This window comes from Ambystoma mexicanum, chromosome 1q, assembly GCF_040938575.1.
Source record: "Ambystoma mexicanum isolate Mex_15411 chromosome 1q, UKY_AmexF1_1, whole genome shotgun sequence".
NCBI lineage: Eukaryota > Metazoa > Chordata > Amphibia > Caudata > Ambystomatidae > Ambystoma > Ambystoma mexicanum.
In genome coordinates this window covers 1,394,634,515-1,394,659,627 of record NC_090922.1, presented here as the reverse complement: position 1 = coordinate 1,394,659,627, position 25,113 = coordinate 1,394,634,515, and the positions used below count along the sequence as shown (strand labels likewise).

Here is a 25,113-nt window from a genome sequence, read left to right as displayed (position 1 = left end):
GACTATTACCCTGAAGGAATAGTCACGTCCATGAACAAGCGTGAAGGACCAGGAGGAGAGCCAGGTTGCTGGGAAAGACCACAGATACTAGTGTATTTTCAAGTGTACACAGAAGATGGATTGAAGGATGGAGTGCCTGGCAGCAAAGCACTGCCACTAGAAAAATCACCAGTGAACAAGGTACAAAAGGAAAATGGACAAGTGTCTGAAGGAATGGGAAGCGAGTGCAAAGTTACTGACTTAGGTGGAAAATGAAGCTGGTCCGATGCTGATAATACCTCTGAAGACACCAGCACTGTGCTACCAGAACAATGGCGAAGATGAAGTTGACGAAAATGTTGGATGCAGGAGCACTGAACAACATGCAGCTATGAAAGCAGTATTGATGGACCACTACTGGGCTTGCAGATCGGTGGGCATATGAGAAGCTGCCACCCGACTGGGGAGGAGTTTGCTCACTGGTACACATCAACATGCCGCCCCTAGTCATGCCCGCAAGGACGTGAAGCTCAATGAGTGCCCGAAAATGGACAATAACTAAATAAAGAAGAAGAGGTCAATTGAGGTGGTACCAACAACCAAGGCAGGGAGGGGAAGGTAGAGAAGCCAGCCGAACTGAGTAGAGTAAAGAGCATAGGAAATTAATCATAATCAGTGGAGACAGCACTAGATGAAACTTCAGCAGAACTCAGGCTGTTCAGCAGGACGCAAATGTTCTTTGCATCAATAATACCCTCTGTACAGATGTACAAAAATGCAAAGTGGTTACAGATCACCCGCTGGGAGCGGATGGTGACTTAATTCCACAGTGAATCGGTTCAACGTAAAAAAGGAGGAGCTCCGAGCAATAAGGTTGGGGACGCTCCAGAATAGATATGTTCTGGACCTCCTCACACCTATGGAAGGAAGAGTTTGAGCAAAGATAGGGAGTTGCTGTTGCACATTCATACATGCCAACGATGAAGATAACGGAACACTATCAGATGCAGTAGCGCAGCTGGCGCAGATGCATGCCAAAATGGAAGAAAAAGGAAGGGGGACAGGAAAGGACCAGAGCTGGATAGCGTACATATGGTAATGGGTGCCATCATGGCTGTCAGATGGACTTATTGATAATAGGAGCACTTGTGCTGGCGGCAACATCAATGTCTGGGATTAAAATATGCATGGCAAGGTGCAAGAAAACAGTGGTGGAAGCAATAGGAATGCAGGTCCTGATGGATATGAATATGGGAGGAGCAAATGACGAGACTGTGGTGGAAAGGAACAGAATAAGGGAAAGGATTGCACAATGCGAACTGTTTCCACTTGGAGCGATGAAGTTGGACAAACCATTCGATGCAAAGTACTATGAAGGAAAGTGGGTTTGGTGCAACCGCAAAGGAGTGTGCTGTTACATGAACTGGTTGTTTGATGATCCCACAAACTACTATGGGCAACTCGGAGGATTAACGAAGATATGGCAGCCAAGAGCAAAAGGACTGGTGTATAAGGATGTGGTTGATAGGTTGAGTAGAGAGGGGACTGAATAGGGGTGGGGAATTCTGCCAACACCCACCCTCCTACTAAATTCATGACAAGGAAGAAGGCCAGAAAACACACACAATCACCCATTCTATTTCGGACGAATTCCTAATGGACCTATGATTGACAAGTACGTTGAGAGGTATCCCTCAGCCAGCCATACCGACCAAGGGACATACAGATTTATCCATGCGTGAATGAAGAGCAGCATGCCATGATCAGAGACACATGTATGGACAACCTGGACTAAACACCAAGGGGCCATGTTGCTGACATGGTTAGAGACACCATGACATAGCAGCATTAGACATGAAGCACACATGTCATCCGCACTTTGTGGCACAAACAACCTCTCAAATACATGAACAACATGAGCGTACATTCCTATAGTTGGAGGACAGATATATATATATATATATATATATATATATACATACACACACACACACACATACACACACACACACACACATACACACATTGCTTTTATTATTTTTGCCATTAGCTAAACGCAGCAAAGCAGAAATCGCGAGACAAGAAATCCTGAGCAAGGCTTGCAGATGCTTAAACATGACTATGCAACTCCAGGAGCACCTATGGGACATGACAGAGCAAAGTGTGACTAACCTATGGAAATGTATTATAGCATGGACACTGTAGAAACTGCATGATAAGCTTTAGGAAAGTTAGAGCAAGCCTTAGGCCTCTGAGCAAGCGATGAGCTGAGCTGACCGAGTAAGACGTGCAAGACAGGATCTGCAGCCAAAGACAAGAGATACGGATGACATTCCAGTCCCCAGGCGACAAAGGGACCAGCTGCAGAATATACAAATAAATCCTCCTAATTCAGAGCTGCTCAAATTTGTGGTCTCTGAACACGTGAGGCAGCCGAAGCAGACAATGTAGAGCAATAGACGGTGGGGAAGAAAGCCACTCCCAGCTGAAAACAAGCGCAGACAGCGACATTTGTTGCAACGTATGAGGCACATTCTCATGATCGAAAGATGGTACACGCAATTTACAATGCAGACACAGCCATTCCCATCACCGTGAAGAGGTGCACAAAGTGCTGTGAGCTAGTTCAAGTTCCAGGCCTGGGGCGACAGCACTGACCAATCACAGTTTAGTACGGACCCTGCGCAAATTATAATTCCACTGCGCAATTAACCCTATGTGCGCTCGTAGCCCTAACGAGATTCCACTTTGGCCCAAAACGAAGATTTTGCAATTTAATCTGCATTTGTGTGGACCGCCGTTGCCTGACATGAGGTTATGGTACTTCAAAATGACCGATCCTTGCCACACAGTCCAATCTGCTGCCTAACGTCCTCCCCTGCTCAGCAAAGCAACGTGATTGGGCAATTATCCGGAGCCGGCAGGCAAACGCTGGCCCACCAGCAAAGGCACACCTGCTAAGGCACAAAGCCTGTTGTGCGCCTGTCTTGTGCCTTTTCGATCCTTGGGCCACGAGCCCTAAACCTTTTCTACTACGTCCCTGCCCCTCCGCTAAGCTTTCTAACCCTTAGCATCCCGTCATGCCGCCCAACACCCCTACGCTGCCGACGCCATGAACATACTGAACTGGTAAGCACTACTGAGACATTGAACTTCTAAGTGCTGCTGCTTTCTATGTTGCGTGCCGTTCCGACGAGACATATATGTATACTTTTAAATGTCCTAACTAACCACAAGTTATGCATTATTTGTAATATCTGCTCTGCCACTATGTCACTCCTGTCTCCTCTTATGACTAATGCTGCCCCACTGTATTAGCCTGGCCCTGCATCTACTGTACACCCTACTGTATTAGTCTAGCCCTGCGTTAGCTGGTGTGCCTTACTGTATTCCTGAATTAGCCTACCATCAGTCCTCGGTGTCTAACTCGGACTGCCTACTACCTACTGTCACTATGTACCTTCGGTGTCCCATTAGACTCCCACCAGGTGCTTGCACCAAGATAGTGCAGCTAATATTACACAATGCCCTCCACATCATCTTAGTATCACAGGTTAGCACCCTGATCATTAACACCCCCGACTACTATGCTCACTTATATGACGACCCTCAATAGTACTCCTATTCTCCCTACTATGTTAGCCATATCCTCACAAAAGATTAGCCCACAGCAAGAAGCCTCGCTCACACAGGTACCATGCAGTACCATTGATAGAAATGTAAGATTGCGAGCACGATTATCTAAGTTGCACGAATTACCTGCTAAAGAAATACAGCAACTAAACTATCTGAAAAAGAGCCTAACCCATAGGGTAACCTCAGTGCCTAACCTAGGCTTGGCCAAATTTAGAATTCCTAAACCCAACCCTCCTAGGCACACTATTATAGTCAAGCCTAGCTCCAATGGATCATTGGCATCAGAAAGCCATCTACATAACCTCATAGGAGCTCTAATAAATGCAAGGTCTCTAGTTGCACACGCAACTGAAATATCTGACATCATCCTAACAGATAACTTTGATTTCCTGGCCATTACAGAAACCTGGCTACATGAGGCTGCAGGCCCGGCCCCGTCTCTGGCAGTCCTCGACAATTACACTATCCTGAGAGCAGATAGACATGTCTCTCGAGGTGGAGGAATAGCAATTATTGCCAAAACTAACCTCTCCATGAAATTAGCCACCACTCCTACTCTGAAATCTTGCCAATGCCTAACTGTCAAAATACCCATTGCCAACTCCCAAACGCTGAATATTCATCTCACCTATAGACCACCAGGTCCCATTGGAAACTTCCCTGAAGAAATTTCCATGGCCTTGTCTAACAACTTAAAAAACACTTCCCAAACTCTAGTGCTAGGTGATTTTAATTTAGGCTATAACGACACTTAAGGACATCCAATCCATTGCCATTGCTAATACCCAGAAGCTAGGCTTTACCCAAAAAGTAAACCTACCTACACATGACAAAGGATGAACTCTCGATTGAATTGCAGAGTATAACTGTACTATTACCACGTCCATCGCTCCTCAAATCTGGGCTGACTATCATCTTCTATCATTCACACTGGCAACTAACTACTTCACCTGCCCCACCTACTCTTACGAGGAACAAAAAATAATATGACTGCAGACAAACTACTTCCTTACATACTACCTAACCTTAACTCCTTACCTGATAACTTGGACCCTAACTCTCTAGTCGAACAATATAACAAAGCCATGACTATTGCCCTTGACGATATTGCACCTCTTAAACTAAGGAAAAGTAAACCTAAAAAACATCTAGAAACACCTATCCTACCGCAAGAAAATTGTATCAATGATAAAATGTGGTGCTCCAGTATTCAGCACACACTTACCAATAAAGTCTCCAATTTACAAACTAAAATTGCCCATAAGAAAGCCTCACTAGCACCTCAAACTACTCCCAGTAAAGTATCGCTGCCTCACCACAAACAAGAAATACGTTTCTGCTTCTCAAAAGTCTCTGTTATTGATGTGGAGAAGGTTATACTTGGACTCAAACCATCCAACTGTAAGGGCGACCAATGCCCAGCACAACTCATCAAGGACACAGCTAGAGAACTCGCACCCTTCATATCTAAACTTATTAACGCCTCATTCACATCTGGTACAGTCCCTAACAATTTGAAAGAATCCTGGGTACTACCACTCTTCAAAAAGCAAACCCTTGACCCAACCATACCCACAATTTACAGACCCATAACGACCATGCTATTTCTCTTAAAGATTCTTGACAAAGTGGCATACATTCAAATTCAGAATTTCCTGGAATCCAATCTCTTACGACTCTCTATAATGTATTCACCAAGCCCCTCTTTGATGAAATGGACCATTTGGGTATTGCCTGCACGAACTACGCAGACGATACCCAAATCCTCCTACCTCTCACCGGAGATTATTCCCTGGACTTGGTGAATAGAATTTATAGCATCATTCAGGCATGGATGGCCACCCATGGACTATGCCTGAACGACGACAAAACAGAGCCTCTTATCCTAGGCACATCGGCCCACCTGTCCAAATTAAGCCCGTCCTATGCCTACTTCACCATTGATGGTAATGACATCAAAGTAGCCAAAGAGGTGAAGACGTTAGGCGTCTACCTAGATGCCACCCTTAGCTTTACTAAACAAGTCAACTGCCTGCCATCGGCTACTGCATACATGTGTAAATCAATCAGAGCAAGCAAAAAATGTCTCTCCACCAACAGCTGTCTAATTCTCTCCAGAGCCCTCATACTCTCCAAACTGGATTATTGTAATGCCCTTTATGTTGGCGCGAGTAAACATATCATCCAAAAAATACAGGTACTCCAGAACAACACGTTGAGAGCAGTACTCTTCCACAAGGAGAAAATATCAATGGCTATCTACTTTTGACCAAATTCGACTCAAAATGGCTACCCTCACTTACAAATGCCTAAATAATAAAGCTCTGCCATATTTAACTGATAGGATTATCAGAGAAACCTCCCACAGACCAACTAGATCAGCCAACTCCAACTGCCTCCTGGTACCACGTTTTAAACTGTCCACCATCGGGGGACATAGCTTCCAGGTCAAGGCACCTCAAATGTGGAACTCTTTGCCTCCTGGCCTAAGAGAACAGCAAACCTTTGCCAAATTTAGACAGAATATGACTAACTGGCTGAAAGAAAATGACAAGTAAATTGACATACTGACATGACATAGCCACACCCAAGTTGTCTCTTAACATATTGAGGATAGCCCTAGTATTCTGCTAATTATGTACCTGACTGTTACATACCCTTCCCCACTGTACATTTTCTGTATATTGTTTTTCTGTGTTTTAGTCCCTACTAGACACTTTTCTGTATATTAACTCCTATTACTATGTACTTATACCATCATGTAAACTACGTTGTCCCTATGTTTCCCAATGTATTACATGTACCTTGTAACCAAGCTGAACGTATTTTTATGTCTTGCGCCCTGATGCCCCCGGGTCTGGTGCACACTATAAATAAATATACAAACAAACAATCACAGTTTAGTATCCACGGGTGGATGGAAGGGGGGCACGGGCCAATGATGAGACCATTACTCTGCAACAATGTAGAAGATAAACGTCATGGAGACGGGACAGGCTAGCCACCTGACATGCGGGTGCAAGTAGAATAACATCTATAATGTCCTATATAGGTTATAACATACTCAATACCCAATTACTTGGCCCAATAAGTTTTCTGGAGAGGGGCCCAAGTTGTGGCAAAGTGCTGACATCATTTGAAAGTGAAACCGGCCTGCGAGCGGAGGAAGAGCGAGATGTGCATGAATATTTTCTGCTCCTGTGCTGATCCTGGTTTGTTTTGTCTGTAATAAACCACAGTTTGAACTTGCCCTTGACTGACTCCTCCACGTATTCTGGGGGAGGGTGTTGAGCCCATCAAGTCTGTGGACTTCCAGTGTCCCTCCTGGGGGTCCGTCCCCAACAGTATTAATCGTTGTCATCTTTAATTTACATCCCATTGACCTAGTTTCAGTCGTAAACATTTTCTCATGGACATATAACTACAGAAACAACTGAATCTGAAAGTGAAATTGCATTTTGTACCAAATGTCTGTACAGTAATTTATTTTGCAACCTATGGTCATATTGTTACTTTTTATTTTAAACGATTACCTCTCTTATCTCATCAGCTGTTTTGTCTTTCACCATCCCAATATTTAGGATTCCACTGAGACTCTGTAACAAAATGAAAAAGGTATTTAGAATACTTGTGGATGAAAACTAGAGAAAGAAAATATTTCAGAAAAGAGGTAAGTGGAATGGGTGTTTGGTTAAAGATTATGCACAGACAGTTCAATCCTCTATTCTATTAAAGGGGGAGATGCACCAAAAATAAAATTCCTCTCCCCATGCACTCACATGACCGACCCACTTTGCAAGGTCCCAAAGAGGAATTATTCCCTCCTGGGTCCATGTTCACAAACATCTGTTCTCCAATTGAGTCACACCTACAAGCCTGGATGAAGCCTCCGAATGACAGACAACTGGGACTGGGTGGGGGAGCAGAGCATTTGATATTACCTTCACGATCTGCATATCTGGCAAGTTGGTATGATCTTTTGATAAGTCTGAACAGAGCTCCTTGGTGGTTACCCGACCCTTAAAGCATCCAAAGAAATTATGAAAGGACTTCACGCTGGTGTTTTCTAAAGTTCCTAAATTACCAAGAGGAATTGAAGTAGGTAATTATGTCCAAGACCCTGTACATCTTCAGCCACTGTTACCTTGGAAGTGAGTAGGCATTTATCTGCGTAGTTTTAGTTCCAGGTTGGAAACCTAAAATAAAGAGGTAAACAGTGCTCTATTAGTGGTGACGGAGGGAGAACAACTATATGCCTGGCCCCTACTTGTAGACTGTGTCTTGCTGGACCTAGTGAAAATCAAGTAAGGTGGGCACGAATCCCATCTCCGAGGGTGGTTTAAACAAATGAGGGAATACACTGTAGCCACTTCCAGGATTCCACATTTTGCTCAATATTCACAACGTAGACACAAGTACTGCCCCAACCAGCAGCGTATTTGCCAAATGCAGGACTATTTCTAATTGCCTGAAGCCAATCTTTAAATCTTCTCCCTCATCTATACTTCAATTGATCAGATGGCCTAGGATAATGAGGTGCCCAATTTTTGGACACAAAGCCGAAGGTCCTCATACCAAACTAGCCTGCCCTAGAGGGAGGCACCTTTTGGGTAAATGACTAGTTGGAATTAGTAGATGCTTTCAGCAGTGCAAGCATCCTATGCCAGCCACATGTGAGGCTTCCATTAACACTCTTTCTGTGATCTGCCACCAATAATGAGTGCTCTGTGTCCTCTATCTCTTTTCAAATGACAGTTATATGGGTGCATGATGTTAAGACAGTTTTTCTGAAGTCCAACTAGTAAAACTATACCACAACCAAGACAGTACAAACCCCAACTCTCAATTTAAGGCTGTATCACATGAGTATTTGGTTGCATAGACAGATCAGCCAGGCTTATCTTGGGAGGGAGAGAGACACATATAAATGATTCAGCAGAAACACTTACAACCAGAAGGATTATAAAAAATAAACGTTTATTATAAATACACTTAGGCCAAGTTAAGTCTTGCGGTAAGTACTTTGTGATAGAGTCATAAACGCATTGTACAAACAAAACACAGTGCTTTAAAGTACACAGACCAAAGAAATAGACCCTGTTCAGCAATCCAACAGTATTTCTAGGGACATCAGACCCTATCAAACACATTCAGGATAGGACACACCTATTCATGGGGAGTAAAACCATAAATTACTTTTAGATTACTTTACAGCAAGTCATGAGTAGTAAGCCCTATCAGTCAGGCAGTGACACTCAAACAAGGAATCACTTTGTAAACCAAACCGGTTATCAGGAAGCTTTTATGAATAGTAGAAAACATATTCATGGAACAGTATGAACCTATAACTACATTCAGGATAACACACAGTTATACCAGGTGTGTAAGTCCTTATGGTGTAATATACAATTACAGTTGCTTTTCAGATTACTGGAACCCGGGTTAAGGTAAGCAATAACTATGCTAATTTAGGATTGCACCAGGCAGACCAAGGTCAGATACACCTACACCTACAGTGACAAGGAACGGCGAGGCTGGTAGCCTCTAGTCCAGTTCCACAGACAACTGTATCATCTACTCCTGCGGGAGATGGGCTAGTAGCCACTGAGGCCCCTACTTTTGTAGCAGGGGACCCTGTGACTTCAGAGTTCCCTGGTGCAGAGCAGGAACCAGAGGTGGAGGACCAGGGGGCTGCAGATCTGAAGGTCTGCCCAAGCTAGATTAGTTCGCATAAACTGGGGGCCCAAGTCAGACTGACTTCTTCACAGCCCAGAAAGAGGGTCGCACTCTGGCGGGTCTGCATAAGCAGGCGGAGGAGCAGGCTAAGGGCAATGCCCCTGGACTTTTCAAAGTGTACTGGGAGGAAGGACTCCTGTACAGTGAGCCAAAGATTTCTGAGGTCAAGGGTACCAGAAGTTTGGTGATACCCCATGCCACAGAATATTCCTTTAGCAGGTCACTTGGGAGTGACTAAGACATCAGTCCGGTTGTCTGCGCATGTTTACAGGCCGCAGTGCGGCGTAAATGTTAAGGAATTAGTCCAATCCTACCCGACTTGTCATGCATCTGGCACGTCAGGTGGTGCCACAAAGACTCCTTAACTCCACTACCCGTGGTTGGCCGGCATTTCGAGAGAATAGGCATGGATATTGTGGGTCCTTTGGATTCTCAAACCAGCTCAGGGAACAGATATATGTTGGTGGTGGTAGACCACACCACAAGATACCCTGAAGCTGAAACTCTGAGGAGCATCAAAATCCCTGTGGTTGCGAAGGCTCTGACTGGGATATTCTCCAGTGTTGGATTTCCCAAGGAATTTGTTTCTGACGGGGGATCAAACTTCATATCAGCGTATATGAAGGCTATGTGGGAAGAGTGTGGAGTCACCTATTGGTTCTCTACATCCTTCCATCCACAAACAAAATGGGCTTGTTGAGCGGTTCAACGAGACCCTGAAAGGCACGATAGGTGGCTTGGAACAGAACCATAGGAGAAAATGGGATATTCCCCTGCCATGTGTGAGGACAGTTTTTCTGAAGTCCAACTAAGGGCTTAGTAAAACCATTAAACTGAGGCAGTACAAGACTCCACTTTTATATAAGGCTGTTCAGGGCAGCATAGACAGAGCCGCCAGGTTTATCTTAGGAGAGAGAGAGGGCTGTAGAATCAGTATGAATGAAATTGTAATACAAATGGTCCAAAGAAACACTCAAACACTATGTATTGTAAAAATAAATTGTTTATTTAAATACACGTAGGCCTAGATGAATCTTGGGGGAGATAAGTACCATCACATTATATATAACCAAAATTATGAAAACATAACACTATGCTTGAAGGTGCGCAGACCAAAGCATATAACCTAATTTGAAACACCTAACAGGAGTTCTAGGGAAGTTCTAGGGAAGTCGAAACCAATAGTTACTTTAAGATTACTTTCAGTAATACTGGGGTAGTAGACCATATCAGTGGTACCGTGACGCTCAGCAAGATATCACATAGTCATATCAGCTGGACAATATACTTTACTGACCTAGTGAAACACAGATACATGGAACAGTATAATCCTATAACAGAGTCATGATAACACAGTTATTCTAGGGGAGTTGGATCTCGGGGGGGATATATTCAATTACAGTTGCTTTTCAGTTCACAGACTAATGGAAGCAATAACTAACTCATTTTAGGATAACACAGTTGTACTCGGGTAAGTAAACCTATACGCTTCACAGGGGCCATCAGCAACTTAAAGGCTGATGTAAACCTAAGACTCTGTCTTTCTAAAACAGACCAGGGAAAGCAAATCCCAGTGCTACACTTTATGTACGACTCAAGGTTATTCTAGGTAGGTAAAACCTAAGGCAGGCTTATTCTGGACATGCTAACAGCAAGTCAGGGGAAGCAAGACCCAGTTGGGGGGACACTCATACATTTAGAGTAACAGGAATAGTGAAGTGAAACCAACAGCATTACTTTTGGTGAAGGCACAACCAATTCACAGGTGAGTAAAATAAATAACCTTTTCAGAATGGCAGAAGGCAAGTAGAACAACCTTATATATACAAACTTTTCAGAATGGCAGAACATTTCTAAGATACGTAATACTGTTTGTAACTGTTACCAACCAACTCTTTTACTAGTAAGTAACTTGTAAACACTTATTATCTTTTCTAGGCAAAAGGCCCAATCATTTAATAGTCTCTTATTCTTGGAGCATGAGTGTTCTCAGTGGCAGAAGGGGGTCACTAGGGTCTAGTGTCCAACAGGCAGTGTCAGGATAGGTTCTTAAGTAGCAAAGGTCAGAGTTCCTGGTCAGGTGAGTATTTTACTTTAGAGTTATTTGAGGGTCCCGGGGCTTCACAGAAGGCACCCTAGGAGGAGTCCAGCAGTGGGCCTGGGTGAACAGGACGAGAAGCCTCCCAATCACAGAAAACACCCCAAAACTACACAGGAATCACAAGAGACTTAAGGTAAGTAAATACCCAAGCCAGCACAGTACCTCAGCACAGACGATTTTGCAGCAGGTGGACTTCAGGATCTGCAGCCAAAAACCTGGTTGTTGAATTACTCCATTAAGAAGACAGAAGACAGGATACGGGACAGACTTTTGCAGCGAGGATCACAGGGAAGGCTCTAGGCAAGGTGTTCCTCATGGCTGGATGCGGCTCTGTGGATTTGGCCCCTTTCAGGATCAAAGAAGACAGACTATCGCTGGTCGGATTCTCGTCATCTGCAAGGTCCAGCATTCTGTTAAGGGGATTTTTTTCGGTGTGGAATCGTGCCTCTGGAGATCCATCAGGATGCCCACGAAGTTTCAGCAAGATTCAGAATTCGGAAGACCGTGCACCGCACAATGGCTCGAGGACCCAGGGTATTTTAGCCTTGCAAGGTCGCAGCACGGCGTGGGATGGCTGAAAATGCAGATCTTCTATGGTCAAGTGGGTCTCACCAAGCTCTGGGTCGGGGTCGTCGCTTTCAGAGTCCCAGGGTCGATTGGAAGGAAGGGCTACAGCAGGCTCCCCGGTCTCTGGAAATCATTTCAGCCGTGAATTCTTCATCTTCAGTTTTGGTTCCAGTGGACGATTTACCTCTTCAGATTCCAGGTTCAGACTCTTATGCAGTAACCCAGCCAATCAAACAGCCCTGCAACATTCAAACTTGGGCGGGGTTGGCAATCCTTTCAGGACAGCCAGCCTTCCAGTTTCATCTGGAATCTCGCACTCAGGCTGGATGACAAAGGGCTGCAGAGTTTTGGACTCCACCCTCGCTTCCTGTCTTCACAGACACTCTGGAGCCTTGCTGTGGAGCCCATGGGACTCCCACCGAAGATTTAAAAGTTTTAAAAATAAATACATAAATAAAATCACACAAAAGGTGTTTTCCACCCTGGATGTCAGGGGAAGGAACATGAAAGGAGAAGGAACACTAAAATGGTAAAAAACCAAGACAGGGCCATTTTGGTAAAAAGAGCACCTATGGGCGCCTTTACCGGGGCTGTGCAAACGGCCTGCGGTAAAAGTGCACTAAATTAATAAAAAGGTTCACTGGGCCCAGCCATTAAAAGGTACGTTTGTCCTTTTAACATAAATGTTACATTTAAAATGAGAAAGCGGATACTCATTATCTCACCAGCATTCCACATAAGGTGGGGGGTGCTGGTCTCACTTAATAAAATATAAAAAGGATCCAAAGATCCTTTCTACCCTTGGGAACTGTAGTTCTCACAAGGTTAGCCAGAGAAAATTAAAAGGGGAGCCCCTAGGGCAACCCAGGAAAATAGGCATGTATTGCCAAAATGTCCTCAAAGATGATAACTTTTAAAAGATACTATGGAGAGTCTTCAAAATAGCACCCGGGCTCCCACTCACAGAAGTATAAGGAAATATAATCCACCAGTAAAAGCAAAATGTTCTGGGGTTGACACAGGTCAGGAAGATTGATCATTGCTATGAAAATCTTACCCAACACCATGCCTTGTGTTCGCCTGCAGGGAGGTGACACAGGACATGGTATGGTTTAGCCCCTTTGAGCTTATGTTTGGAACACACTGTATGAGGTCCCCTCAGTTAGTGAAAGAGGGATTGGAAAGCAAACCCTCATACTCTACACGAGATGTGGTGGACCATGTACTCAGCCTGCGGTCTAGAATGGCAAAGTACGTGGAACAATCGACCAAGACCCTAAAGGCCAGTCAGGAGCTGATTAAGCACTGGCACGACCAGAAGGCCACAGTGACGGTCTTTTCTCCATGGTGTGGATTATGGAGCCCGTCAAACCCGGTGCCCTTCAGGACAAGTGGACTGGGCCTTACTGTGTGCTAGAAAAGGTCAGTGAGGTGAATTATCTCATTTATGTGCCGGATTCTTCACGTCAACCGGCTAAAACCTAATTATAGCCGGGATCACTTGGTCATGGCATTAGTGACAGGAGAGACTGAGGAGGAGACCTATCGCCTCTGCGATCTCTTGCACACTAAAGCCACAGATGGGTCAGTTGAAGAGGGTACACCTTTCAATGGACATGTCAGAATAGCAACTGACAGACTGTCACCGTTTACTGGGACAGTTTTCCGGTCCGTTTTCTATGACTCCCAGTCGCACAAATTGGTGTACCCATGATGTGAACACTGGATGGAGACAGTACGCCGGTGAAGAGTAGGATTCACCAGATGTCCGATAAGGTCAGGGACACCATCAAGGAGGATGTTTCCAAGATGCTGTCCCTTGGAGTGATAGAGCCATCCCACAGCCCTTGGGCTAGCGCAGTGGTATTGGTCCCTAAAAATACCAGTGATGGAAAGACTTAAGTTTGCTTTTGTGTGGCCTACTGGGGGCTCAATTATGTCACGAAGACAGATGCTCACCCCACTCTTTGGGCAGATGAGCTCATTGGCGCTGGCAAGTACATGAGTACCTTTGACCTCACAGCAGGTTAATGGCAGGTCGGCTTGATAGATGGAGCGAGAGAGAGGTCAGCATTCACAACCCCAGAAGGACATTATCAGTTAACTGTGATGCCCTTCGGATTGAAGAATGCCCCTGACACTTTTCAGCATATGATTAACCAGGTTTTGTCCGGTCTGGAAAACTTCAGTGTCGCCTACTTAGATGAAATTGCTGTCTTCAGCCACACCTGGGAGGATTACTTATCCAACCTGAAACAAGTGCTTCAGGCGCTGAAGAATGCAGGTCAGACTAGCAAGGCCTCGAAGTGCCAGATAGTGCAGGGCACAGTGACTTACCTAGGCCACCTGGTTGGTGGTGGTAAGAAACTACCTCGACGCAAAGGTGCAGGCTCTGAAGGATTGGGACATCCCCATCACACAGACGCAGGTGCGAGCCCGTTTAGGTCTCACCGGGTACAACTGGTCATTCATCAGAGGGTAGGGGACCATTGCCATTCCCCTGAATGATGTAACCTCCAAGAAAATGCCAAAGAAGGCAACTTGGACCCCCGCCTATCAAACCTCCTTTCAGGATTTAAAGGATGGTTTGTGCATGGGTCCCAGTTCTGAAGTGCCAGACTATGGTCAGGAGTTCAATTTTCCAGACAGACGCCTGTGGTTTTGGGATTGGAGCAGCTGAACTATGAAGGGGTAGAGCAACCTGTCCCCTACATTAGCAGGCAGTTGACAAAAAGAGAAAGGAACTGGGCTGTCATAGAAAAAGAGGCACACGCGGTCATGTGGGCTGTAAAGAAGCTGAAACCCTACAACCTTGAGTCTCACTTTTCATCCCCTTTACATTTTGTACAATTGAGCCAGCATCCCCACATTATGTGAAGTGATGGGGGTACATGAATGGCTAGAGGCAGTGGTTTTACCTTTATTACTTTTAGTCTTTATTACTTACACGCTATTAATTCAGCCTCGGTAATGTACAGAAGGCCACCTTTTTGCTAAAATGGTGGGCTCCTTTTTTTTCACCATTTCATGTGTGCTTGCTGTTTCTGAGGTCTTCCCCTGCCATTCTAGGTGGGAACAACCTCAGTGGAAGTTGTCTTTGGCAGGAATCCTCTGTATTCCTTGCCAAGGCGCCAGAGTGTCTGAGAAGGCAGGATGTGAGGGAGGAGTCCAAACCTCTGCAACCCTTTGTCTTTCACCTTGCCCGAAAGGAGCACAGTCTCAATGGGGGGCTGGCTGTCTGATTGAACACCAAGACCCCCCCTTGCTGTAAAATGCAGGGAGAAAATGCACGTGGTGTGCTGTAGTTCCTGTTAAATACTCCGAACCTGGAAGCTGCTGAGAAGTCGACCACTGGAGCCGAAGAAGAAGATGAAGAAACAACAGCTGTAGTGATTTCCAGCTACCAGAGAGCCTGCTGTGTAACCAGAGCCTGCTGTTACCCTTCCTTCCAAGCGACCTGGGGGGACCCGAAAATGACGACCTAGACCCAGAGCCTGGTGAGATCCTCCAGACTCAAGAAGTCCTGCCTTTTGAGCCATCCCACAAAGTACAGCGACATTGCCGGGCTGCAATAGCCCAATACCCTGGGCTCTTGAGCCACTGTGCGGTGTACGGTCTTCCGAATCCCGCTGAAACTTGGCATACTTCTGGACCTCCTTGAAGTCCTCTTACCAGAGTGCTGGCCCTGATAAGTAACAAGAATCTGACCATGATATTCAGTATCCTCCCGGCTCCTCAAAAGGGTGCCAAAACCAGAAAACTGCATCCAGCCACGAAGAAACCCTTGCCTGGAGTCTTCCCCGTTGATCCCTGCTGCAAATTCCGCTCTAGTGTCCTATCTTTAGTCTTCAAGACAAGGAATTCATCAACCAGGTTTTTGTCTGCAGATCCTAAAGACGTCCTGCTGCAAACTCTTCTTCTGTGCTGAGATACTGTGTTGGCTGGAGTATTACTTACCTCAAGCCTTTGGGGATTCCTGTGAAGCTTTGGGGGTGATTCATGTGATTGGGAAATCTCCCAGCCAGTTCACCCAGGCCCATTGCTGGAATCCCTCTAGGGTGTCTTATCTGAAGGCCATGGAACCTTTCTACCACTCTAAAGTAAAATATGTACTTGTTTGAACAGCTTTCTTCAGGAACAATTGCGTACAGGTGCATTATAAATGACTTATCATATCATAACTCTTCCTACATATGTACTTATAATGACCTGCCTCTTACTCACCTAGTATAACGGAATGTTATCATGAATGAGTTTTACTAACCTTGGTCTGCCTTGTGGCATCCTAAAATAAGTAAGAGAGTTATTTCTTACCTCAATCTGTGTGCCACTGATCTGAAACACAACCTTAATAGTTTATTGCAACATTAGGTCATACTAGGTGAGTAAAACCGAGGGTTATCCTGAATGTAGTTATAGGTTCATACTGTCACATGAATTTGTATTCCGCTATTCAGAAATGTATTCTGGTAACATGGTTGGTTCTGGTAACATGGTTAGTTTAATAAGCAATTCCTTAACTGAATGTCTCTGCATGAATAACAGGGTCTACCACCCTTGAACTGGTGACTGTATTCAAAAAAGATATATGCAACCTGATTTTACTGCACAAGAATAGCAGATTGTATTCTGAATGTGTTATAGGTTTACCTAACCTTGGACTACTGACTGCTATTCTTAAAAGGTTAATACTTTGGGTTGTAACCCTTATGTATGGTGTTGTTTTTTATAACTGTGTTTATATAAAATGTGATAGAACTTATTTACCCAGGATTCATCTTGGCATACTCTTATTTAAATAACCCATTTATTTTTACAACACATAGTGTTTCAGTATATCTTTGGACCATATGTATGACACAATTTCTTTGTACCAAGCCATAGCCCTATCTCCCTCCTAAAATAAGCCTGGCTGCTCTGTCTACGCTACCAAATATTCAGGTGTACAGCCTTATACTAAGAGTGGAGTTGTGTACTGTCTCGGTTGTATGGTTTTACTAAGCCCTTAGTTGGACTTCATAAAAACTGTCCTAACAGATTCCACCGCACTTTTTGTGGTAAAAGAAAAGAACAAAAGAGGACGGGAAAACCATGAAAGAAAAGAGTTGTCCTTCAGCAAAAGTAGGCAAAGCCTCATATCACAGATCTGCAGGGATATCTGTGAGGTAGCTAGAACCTAGCATCAGGACACACTAAAAAGTGGTAGAGGAGAAATGGGTTGTGTGAGAGGGAAAGGATCACTAAATAATTCAAAGTGTATTCTTTCTAAAGAAGAATAATGAAAAGAAGTACAATTTAAGCAATTTGTAAATATTTTAGACATTAAATGTAAGATGTAAGATGGCTTCCGAACAATTACTCTTTTTGCAGCAGTTTTGAGTATTTATTTACATATATGGAAGGCCTCTACATATGAGAAGTGGATGAGTACAATTTGAATGACAGCCCCCCCTCCTCCCCTGACTGATCCTAAAAGATCCCTTAAGCAGAGTGTAGCACCTTAAACCTCACTGATAAAACAAATACATTAAGTAACTAGATCTTTCCCCAAGACCCAGAGGCTCGCGCAATTGTAAATTTCGCTTTTAAAGTGCTGCAGCACTTCATGGATTAGATTATTGGCTGATAAAAGCGAGTTTCATTTTCATCACTTCATACAGTCACTTGCTCCTGCTGTGAGCTGGTGTAAGTATGCCTCCAATAGATAGCTTACCAGGACTTTTCTGAGATATTCCTGTGTGAAAAATAATCCTGGGAACTCCACTGGATTGTTTTCTGTAATAGTTTGTAAATATTGTGTATGCACTTCGCTCTCTGATCAAACCATAAACTAGTACGGGAAAACCCAACCACTCGCTTTAAATAAATAACCGGGACTCGAAAATGGGCCCATTAGCACCTATGCTCGACCATTAGAACTGTCAAGGTACTAGGCTCTTAAATCAGGTGCGGAATCTGGCAAAACAAGCTCCTGCAAGTGACAACGATGTGCTGCTGCTTGTTATCAATACAAACAATACTTCAGATCTGGAACTCAAACCTCTGCTGCATGTAATAATGTCAGCCAGGTACAGCACGAACAACAGAGCCAGGTTTGATGCTGGGCCTTCAGGTTCAGCAAGTACCAGTCCTCGTATCTAGGATGTACTCGTAATTCAGATAGAACAGAACCGGATAGATTTGTACATCGAGAAGGTGTGAATCTGATAAGCAATTGCAGACTCAATTAAACAAAGGGATGACGATAGACCTGCAATCGCTTGGCCCAGTAGAGCCCAACACTTATGATACTGATACGCCGGCAAAGATAAGGCCAAGCTTAAAGATAAAGCCAAGCTTGGTTAAAAGATCTAACTCCACACTAGAACGAGAATGTTTCTGGAGAACCAAAGCACTGAACCTCTAAATAGGGGGAAATGGGTACCTTGGAAGGCACTAGAAGGTAACCAGGAACAGGAGACCTCCTCCAATTGCACAGATTCACACATACAAATATGGTGACTACTTCCTCTGCAGCAACAAACAATAGAATGCAGCTATACCCCTCGATTAATTCGGCCTAGCTACACACATAATAATAATAATAATAATAATAGTAATAATAATAATAATAATTTGCATTTATATAGCGCTACAAACCCTCAGGTATCTGAGCGCTGCTTATTATTACCCACAGTGTGTGGTGCTCATTTATCGACCTCAGAAGGATGAAAGGCCGAGTTTGGCCCTGCTGGGATTCGAACCTGTGTCAGCAGGTTCTGCACAGATGTCAAAGCAAGCGCTCTACTCGCTGTGCTATCGGACCGGCTATGCTTAATTACATATAGATAATTATACATCACCTCAACAATCTTTAAACCACAGCTATCCCCCACGGAAATTAGCCTAGCTGCACCCATAATGGCATGTGCAAGCATCACCTCCACTAGAATGCAGCTACCCCCAAGTCAGTTTGGCTTTGCTGCGCACATACTCCTGATCTCACATAACCTCAACACCACTCCTAGCATTAGAATGCAGCTACCCACCACGAAAATAAATTTGGCTTGGCTGCATACATACAGAGTGCACCCAAGCACTACTTACTACCCAACACTCTCCACTAACCTGCACTACGGTCCCCAAGGGCGTTCTGTCCACAGAGCTTTGAGATCATACCAGTGGTAAAAAAAAGGCACTATACAAATGCCAAACAACAACATATTTTGGTGTCTGCTCTGATTTTTCAAAGAGAACTGGGCTAGACATTTTAAAGACCAAGATACAGCTTTTAAATCATGAATTGTAGAACCGTGGAATAGTAAACCACATTACTGGTGTATAAACATCCTATTCAATAGCACGTATGCAGGTCCATTTATTTAATTGTCTATATTTGTTCACTATTTATCACTGGTTTTGTGCCAGGTGTGCACTCAGAGGGTGTTACTTTCATAGAAGAGTTACCTTTTCTGCTTAAAAATAATTCTTACAAATCTATGAAAGGAGAATGAGTCAATTAGTAAATAGCTGCAGAATCAACATGCCATATTAACCACTAATCTACATCAAACATACTCCTCCTTCGAGTGCCTAGTCGGCAGGCTCTCAATCTCTCCCAAATCATCTTTCCTTTTGGCCACCTTCTATCGGCCACCAGGACAGGCCACTCTCTTCCTCTCGGAATGGGCTGACCTGGACTCCTCTCTACTTTCCTCCTCCTCCTCTCAACTGCTCCTGATGGGTGATCTCAACATCCATCTGGACTCTCCCGACTCATCAGGACCTTTCCACAAGCTATGCGACTCTCTCTCCCCCTCTCTATCCTACCCTCTGGCTCCGCACACACCGCGGTCCACACTTTGGATGCTGTCATCTCTACTGACATCCCTCTCACTACCTCTCTTTCTTGGACTGACCACTTTCTTCTCAACACACCTGAAGCTCTCCTCTCGCATCGGCACACCCAGCACGGCCACTCAGCTTCCACCAGATAAAAGTGACAATGGCTGCCTTTCCCTCCACTTACTCTCCTCCTCCCATTCCTGCAGCTGACTCTCACCCTGACACAGCCCTCGCTAACCTCAATCTATCTCCAACACTCTTGATACTCTTGCCCCAGTCATGAGGATCCGACTGAAGCCTTCCAAAAAGTGCAACTCTTGGTACGACTCCGATCTGGCTGCCCTTAAACGCAAGTGTAGGGCAGCTGAGAGGAAATGGAATTCGTCGGGTGGACTATCTGACAAACTGGCCTGCCGCCTCCTTCAAAGGCAATCTCGACTCAGCATCCGCTCCAAGAAAGAGTCTTTATTCAAGCTTGCATCTCTGCTGCATCAAACATGGCCAAATGTCTGCAAGGAACTGGCCAATCCTGCAGTAGGCTCTTCTTCTGTCACACCCACCCAGGACCTTTGCACACTGCATCACAAAACCCCAAGACCCCAAGACCTCAAGACCTCCTTTCCACTCTTTCCTCCACACCACAGCATACACCAACACCGAGCCTCCCTTGACCCCTCCTCCACTTTCCCTCTCCTCTCTCTCACCCGTCACACCCCATGAGGTCACTAGACAAGTCCGGTCTATGAAGGCCTCATCCAAACAGGTGGACCCCTGCCCCACCAAACCCATTAAGGACAATATGGACTCCCTCGCCCCAGCCTTGGTCGATCTCTGCAATCCCTCCTTTTCCACTGGAGTTTTCCCGACTGCTCTTAAGCACTCCCTTGAGCACCCTCTGCTCAAAAAATACTATGCCGACCCCTCCATTCCGGCAAACTACTGCCTGATCTCTATCACTCCTTTCCTGGGAAAACTCTTGGCGAAGTTGGCTATCTCTCAGCTGACCCACCACACTGAATCTATTGGTTGCTTCCATGACCATCAGTCTGGCTTTAGGGCATCCAGAGGCACAGAAATGACCTTCTGAACACCCTTGAAGACCTACTCTCACATCTTGACACTAACACCCCTCTGTCCTCATTCTCCTTGATCTCCTCTGTCTTTGACACGGCAAACCACAACATCCTGATTGCACATCTCAGTGACATCTTGGGAATCGCAGGTCAGGCTCTAGCGTGGTTAACCTCCTTTCTCTCCGACCCCCCTCCCCCGTCCCAGGTGGAACTCAGAGCCTTTCGATCGCTCTCTCAACCTGCGGTGTTCCCCAAGGATCAAACCTATCCCTCTGGTTCTTCAATGTCTATATGGCTACCTTGGCACGTGTGATCGTCACCTTCACCTCTAACTTACAATGTTACGCGGATGAAACTCAACTAACCTTCAGGCTACCCTCAGCCGCCTCCTTCTCCTTGCTCATATCTGACTGTCCGCTATTCAGTCATGGTGTGCTGCAAACGACCTCTGCCTCAACACCATTAAGAGTTAGATTGTTTGCATTGGGACCCCTGCTCACGCTTTCCCACTTCACTCTGGCTGGCCGTCCTTGGCCCTGCGCCTGCATCCACGAGTCCAAAAACCTTGGGGGGGGGGTCATGCAAGACTCCATTCTCTCCTTCTCCTCTCACATTTCGGACATCTCAAAAAAAGTCTATCTGCTATACCTCCTCAGAGGCACTCTACCTTTTCTCACTTTCCCCCAGAAACTCACTGCATACAGAGCCCTGGTTCTCTCCAGGCTGGACTACTGCAACAGCCTCTTCCTCAACCTCCCTGCTTCTCCCCTGTGCCCTCTGCAACTCATCCAGGACAGAACCACAAGACTTATCCTTGGACTCAAGCCCAGGGACTGCATCTCTGTGGCGGTGAAATCCCTTCACTGGCTCCCCGTGCCTGCAAGGATCAAGTTGAAGACCCTCTGCATTGTCCATTAGGCTTTCTGGGGCCTGGGACCTACCTACCTGCAACGTTGCACCCCTCATCTACCTCCAATTTTCTGCGAGTGAGCCAGTTCTCTAAGTAGAAATTTGGAGGGATGTCCTTATCCTCAGCAGGTGCCTCCCTCAGAAACAGCCTCCCTGCCACCCTCTGTCTTGCGCCTGATCTTCTTACGTTCCGGAAACCCCTCAAGACATTATTCTTCTCCTCCTCCTCCTCCTCTCTCCCTCTACGTTGCTAACCTAGTTCTTTGCTCTTTTCATCTCTTCCTTACAGCTTGCTGCCTAGCCACCTGTTGTAGCTCAGTCTCACAGTTCCCAGGCACACCCTCCAGTCCTCTCTGCACTTGGCTCAGGGCCTTGCACCCCACCCTCCCTCCCACAATACACTTCAGAATGAACCCAAGAGAGTGTCTCTCTCTGTACTTACCGCAGTCTCCACCGACTGGGTGCACTTGGGCCTTCCTCTCCCTTGACCGTCTGCACTTTCATGATCCGATTTCACCTTTGCCTGAAGATTGTCTGTCTGTTCTCCCTTGTCTTCACCCCTTAATGGGCACTTGGTAAAACTGCAGAATCGCTGTCAGGCCTATTTGCTGTATCTCAACTGTTAAATGTATCATATTCACTTACTCTGCCTGTGCAGACTATTATCCTCTCAGAATTGTGTATAGGAGCTTTATAAATAAACATTACCATTACCAAACATGACCAAGCTCTCTAGGATGGGTGTAAGCAAACATGTGTAATATGTCTTCCATTATACAAGCATCTCTTTCACACATTTCAACCAGTGAGGGCAAGTAACTTGTTATCACTATATTGCACCTTACCTTATCTTTTGTAAATGCAGCAGCCTTTCCTGAGGCTTGTGATTTCAATTGTTTTGACTTGAAAACAAGCAGATTTTTCTAAATTACTTGTATTGCTCTATGTCCAGCAGAACAAATATTTTAGGCATATGTTTTACAAACAAGGAACAAAAAAATATAATGCTTCACCTATGACTACAGAGACTACAGTCTTTACCACTCCCACTTTTACAGTTGTTTTTAACTTGCAATATTGTATTATACCCTATCTGTACCCTGCATATCCTACACTATCTATTGCCCTCTCTCTGTATGACTCAGTCTTTCCCAATACATTCTTACTAACAGCCAGTTGTAGAACAAGATCATTAATATAATTTTTTGTGAATGGGAACAATGGGGAAAATTCCACGTTGCAAGCTACTAGCCAGCTATAAAAAGTCACTCACCACATTAATGCTTCACGTACATACAGCACATTTCTTAATCAGTCTCAAAATGCTGTGCCCTAAATGGGACTATATGCGACTGACAGGTTTTAAGTTGCATTAGGTATCTAATATTGATAACACTCTAGTAATCTATCCAGAGGACCAGAGATGTAAAGCATGCACAGTACTGCATCTTACAAATAGCTCTAATAGCACCCAAAAAAAAACATGAAAAGTAACAAGATAAAGTCAGTCTTGTGACAATTTCACAATTTACCTGTACCATTCATCCAGCTGCTATTTTGTTGACCAAGATTATTTGATTTTGAAAGTATTTACTTGGAGCCATAAGCATCATGAAATGGGGTTTGTGGCCATGTCACTCCTGCTGCCTACCCTGATGCTTGATGGGATCCTAACACACAAGTAGTCCTAATCAAACCAAGGTCTCAACACATGCTTACATGGTGACATACAACAATGGGACTCCTAAGAGCCGGGTCCTAATGGACTCCCCCTCAAGTGCTCGAAAAGGCTGCAGGAATACATCGCACAGCCAATGCTGGTGATTTTTAATGAGTGAAGAGATAAGGGGGTGGGGGAGGAACTGCCTGCAAACCTACGCCAGGCCACCCTTGTGGTAATCCCTAAAAAAGGCAAGTCAATGGACTGTTGCTCCTCATAAAGGCCAATCTTATTATTAAATGGTGAGGCGATGATATTACCAACCAAACTGATATCTGTGATAGGCAAGCAAATGTACCCGGATCAATGTGGCTTTGGACGTGGTAGGGCCACTAGAAGGAACATCAGAAGACTCCACAACACACTAGAGAAGATAAAGGGTCTGGAGGGCCAACACGCCATTATGGCGCTTGACTCAGAGAAGGCCTTTGACTCTGTTAAGTGGGACTCTCTATGGTAAAATGGGGTTTGGGGATAGGTATATGCAATGGGTAAAGTTGTATATGAAGCCAAAGGGCAAAGGTTAGGGTGAATGGTTATACATCTCATGACTTCCCACTTCAGAGGTGTACAAGGCAGGTTTGCCTGCCGCTGTCCTCGCTGTTCTTCATAGCAAAAGAACCCCTAGCAGGGAGGATCAGGTCAGACCACCATTCCTTGTCTCGTCGCGCCTTGAAACACTCGTGTATAGACGCATTACAAATGCCATATCATATCACCATCAGACCGGTTTTGCATGGCCGGGGGGATGGGAGGATCGCATCTCCCTATAAGCGGACAACCTATTCTTATATCTCGGAAAGCCTTTGAGGACGGGCCCCAGAGCAATTAATACGATTCAAGCACTCAGGAACTACTGTAGGTTACATGTCAACAGGGGTAAACGTGTATATGCCCCGATGGTAGAAGACGAGGCTGTGCCAGAGGGGGGCCCCTTGCACATCTCTAACTGACCATTTGTCTACATGGGGATTACGATAGACTGTTGAATAATTTAGAGCCATTATTGCATAGGCTCCAAGAGGACATAACACACTGGGCATCTCTTCCCCTGACTACAATAGAAAGATAACCTGTTCAAAATATCACTCCTGAGACTGCTGTACAGCCTACAGAACACCCCTGTTGCACATAATCCTATGGGCACAGAGCCCATGGCTAATAGCATTAGAATTCTTTAAAATTTCACTATGGGGGATGGCGGCGGGCTGGAGCTGCCAGACCTCTGCAAGTAATACTGGGCTTCAGAGCTGTGCTCGACTACTAGTGGGATTTTGGGAGACCTAACACAGTACACACATGGCTCGAGGTTGACTTGATAAAGGACAGATCCCTGCTACAAATATTATACAGTAGCCCCGGTGGTCAAGATCTCCCTTCAGCGAGTCGAATGATTATAGAGATACGAAAAGAGGTGACAGGAGCGGTGGGCTACACAGGTTTAGTCACCAGGGCGGCACCATTATGGGCAAATCCAGATATACCAGAGGTCTTCAAGCTAGGCAAACAAAACAGTTGGAGGTTCCAGGGCATTACCAGGGTGTGCAATGTCCTAGTCAGTGTCAGAC

At 45.1% G+C, this 25,113-nt stretch overlaps 1 protein-coding gene across 2 annotated transcripts in view; it reads right to left on the bottom strand.

The window, feature by feature from the left end:
- Positions 1-25,113, bottom strand: part of ATPAF1 (ATP synthase mitochondrial F1 complex assembly factor 1) — a 249,810-nt gene that overhangs the window by 214,492 nt on the left and 10,205 nt on the right. Inside the window, exons 3-4 of one of the 2 annotated variants that reach the window (XM_069642259.1) lie at positions 22,671-22,705; positions 7,149-7,211 (exon numbers count right to left, since the gene is read on the bottom strand). In XM_069642259.1, coding sequence (XP_069498360.1) covers positions 7,149-7,211; positions 22,671-22,705 — 98 coding nt within the window. The remainder of the gene's footprint in view (positions 1-7,148; positions 7,212-22,670; positions 22,706-25,113) is intronic. The other variant, XM_069642258.1, reaches the window with a different exon arrangement.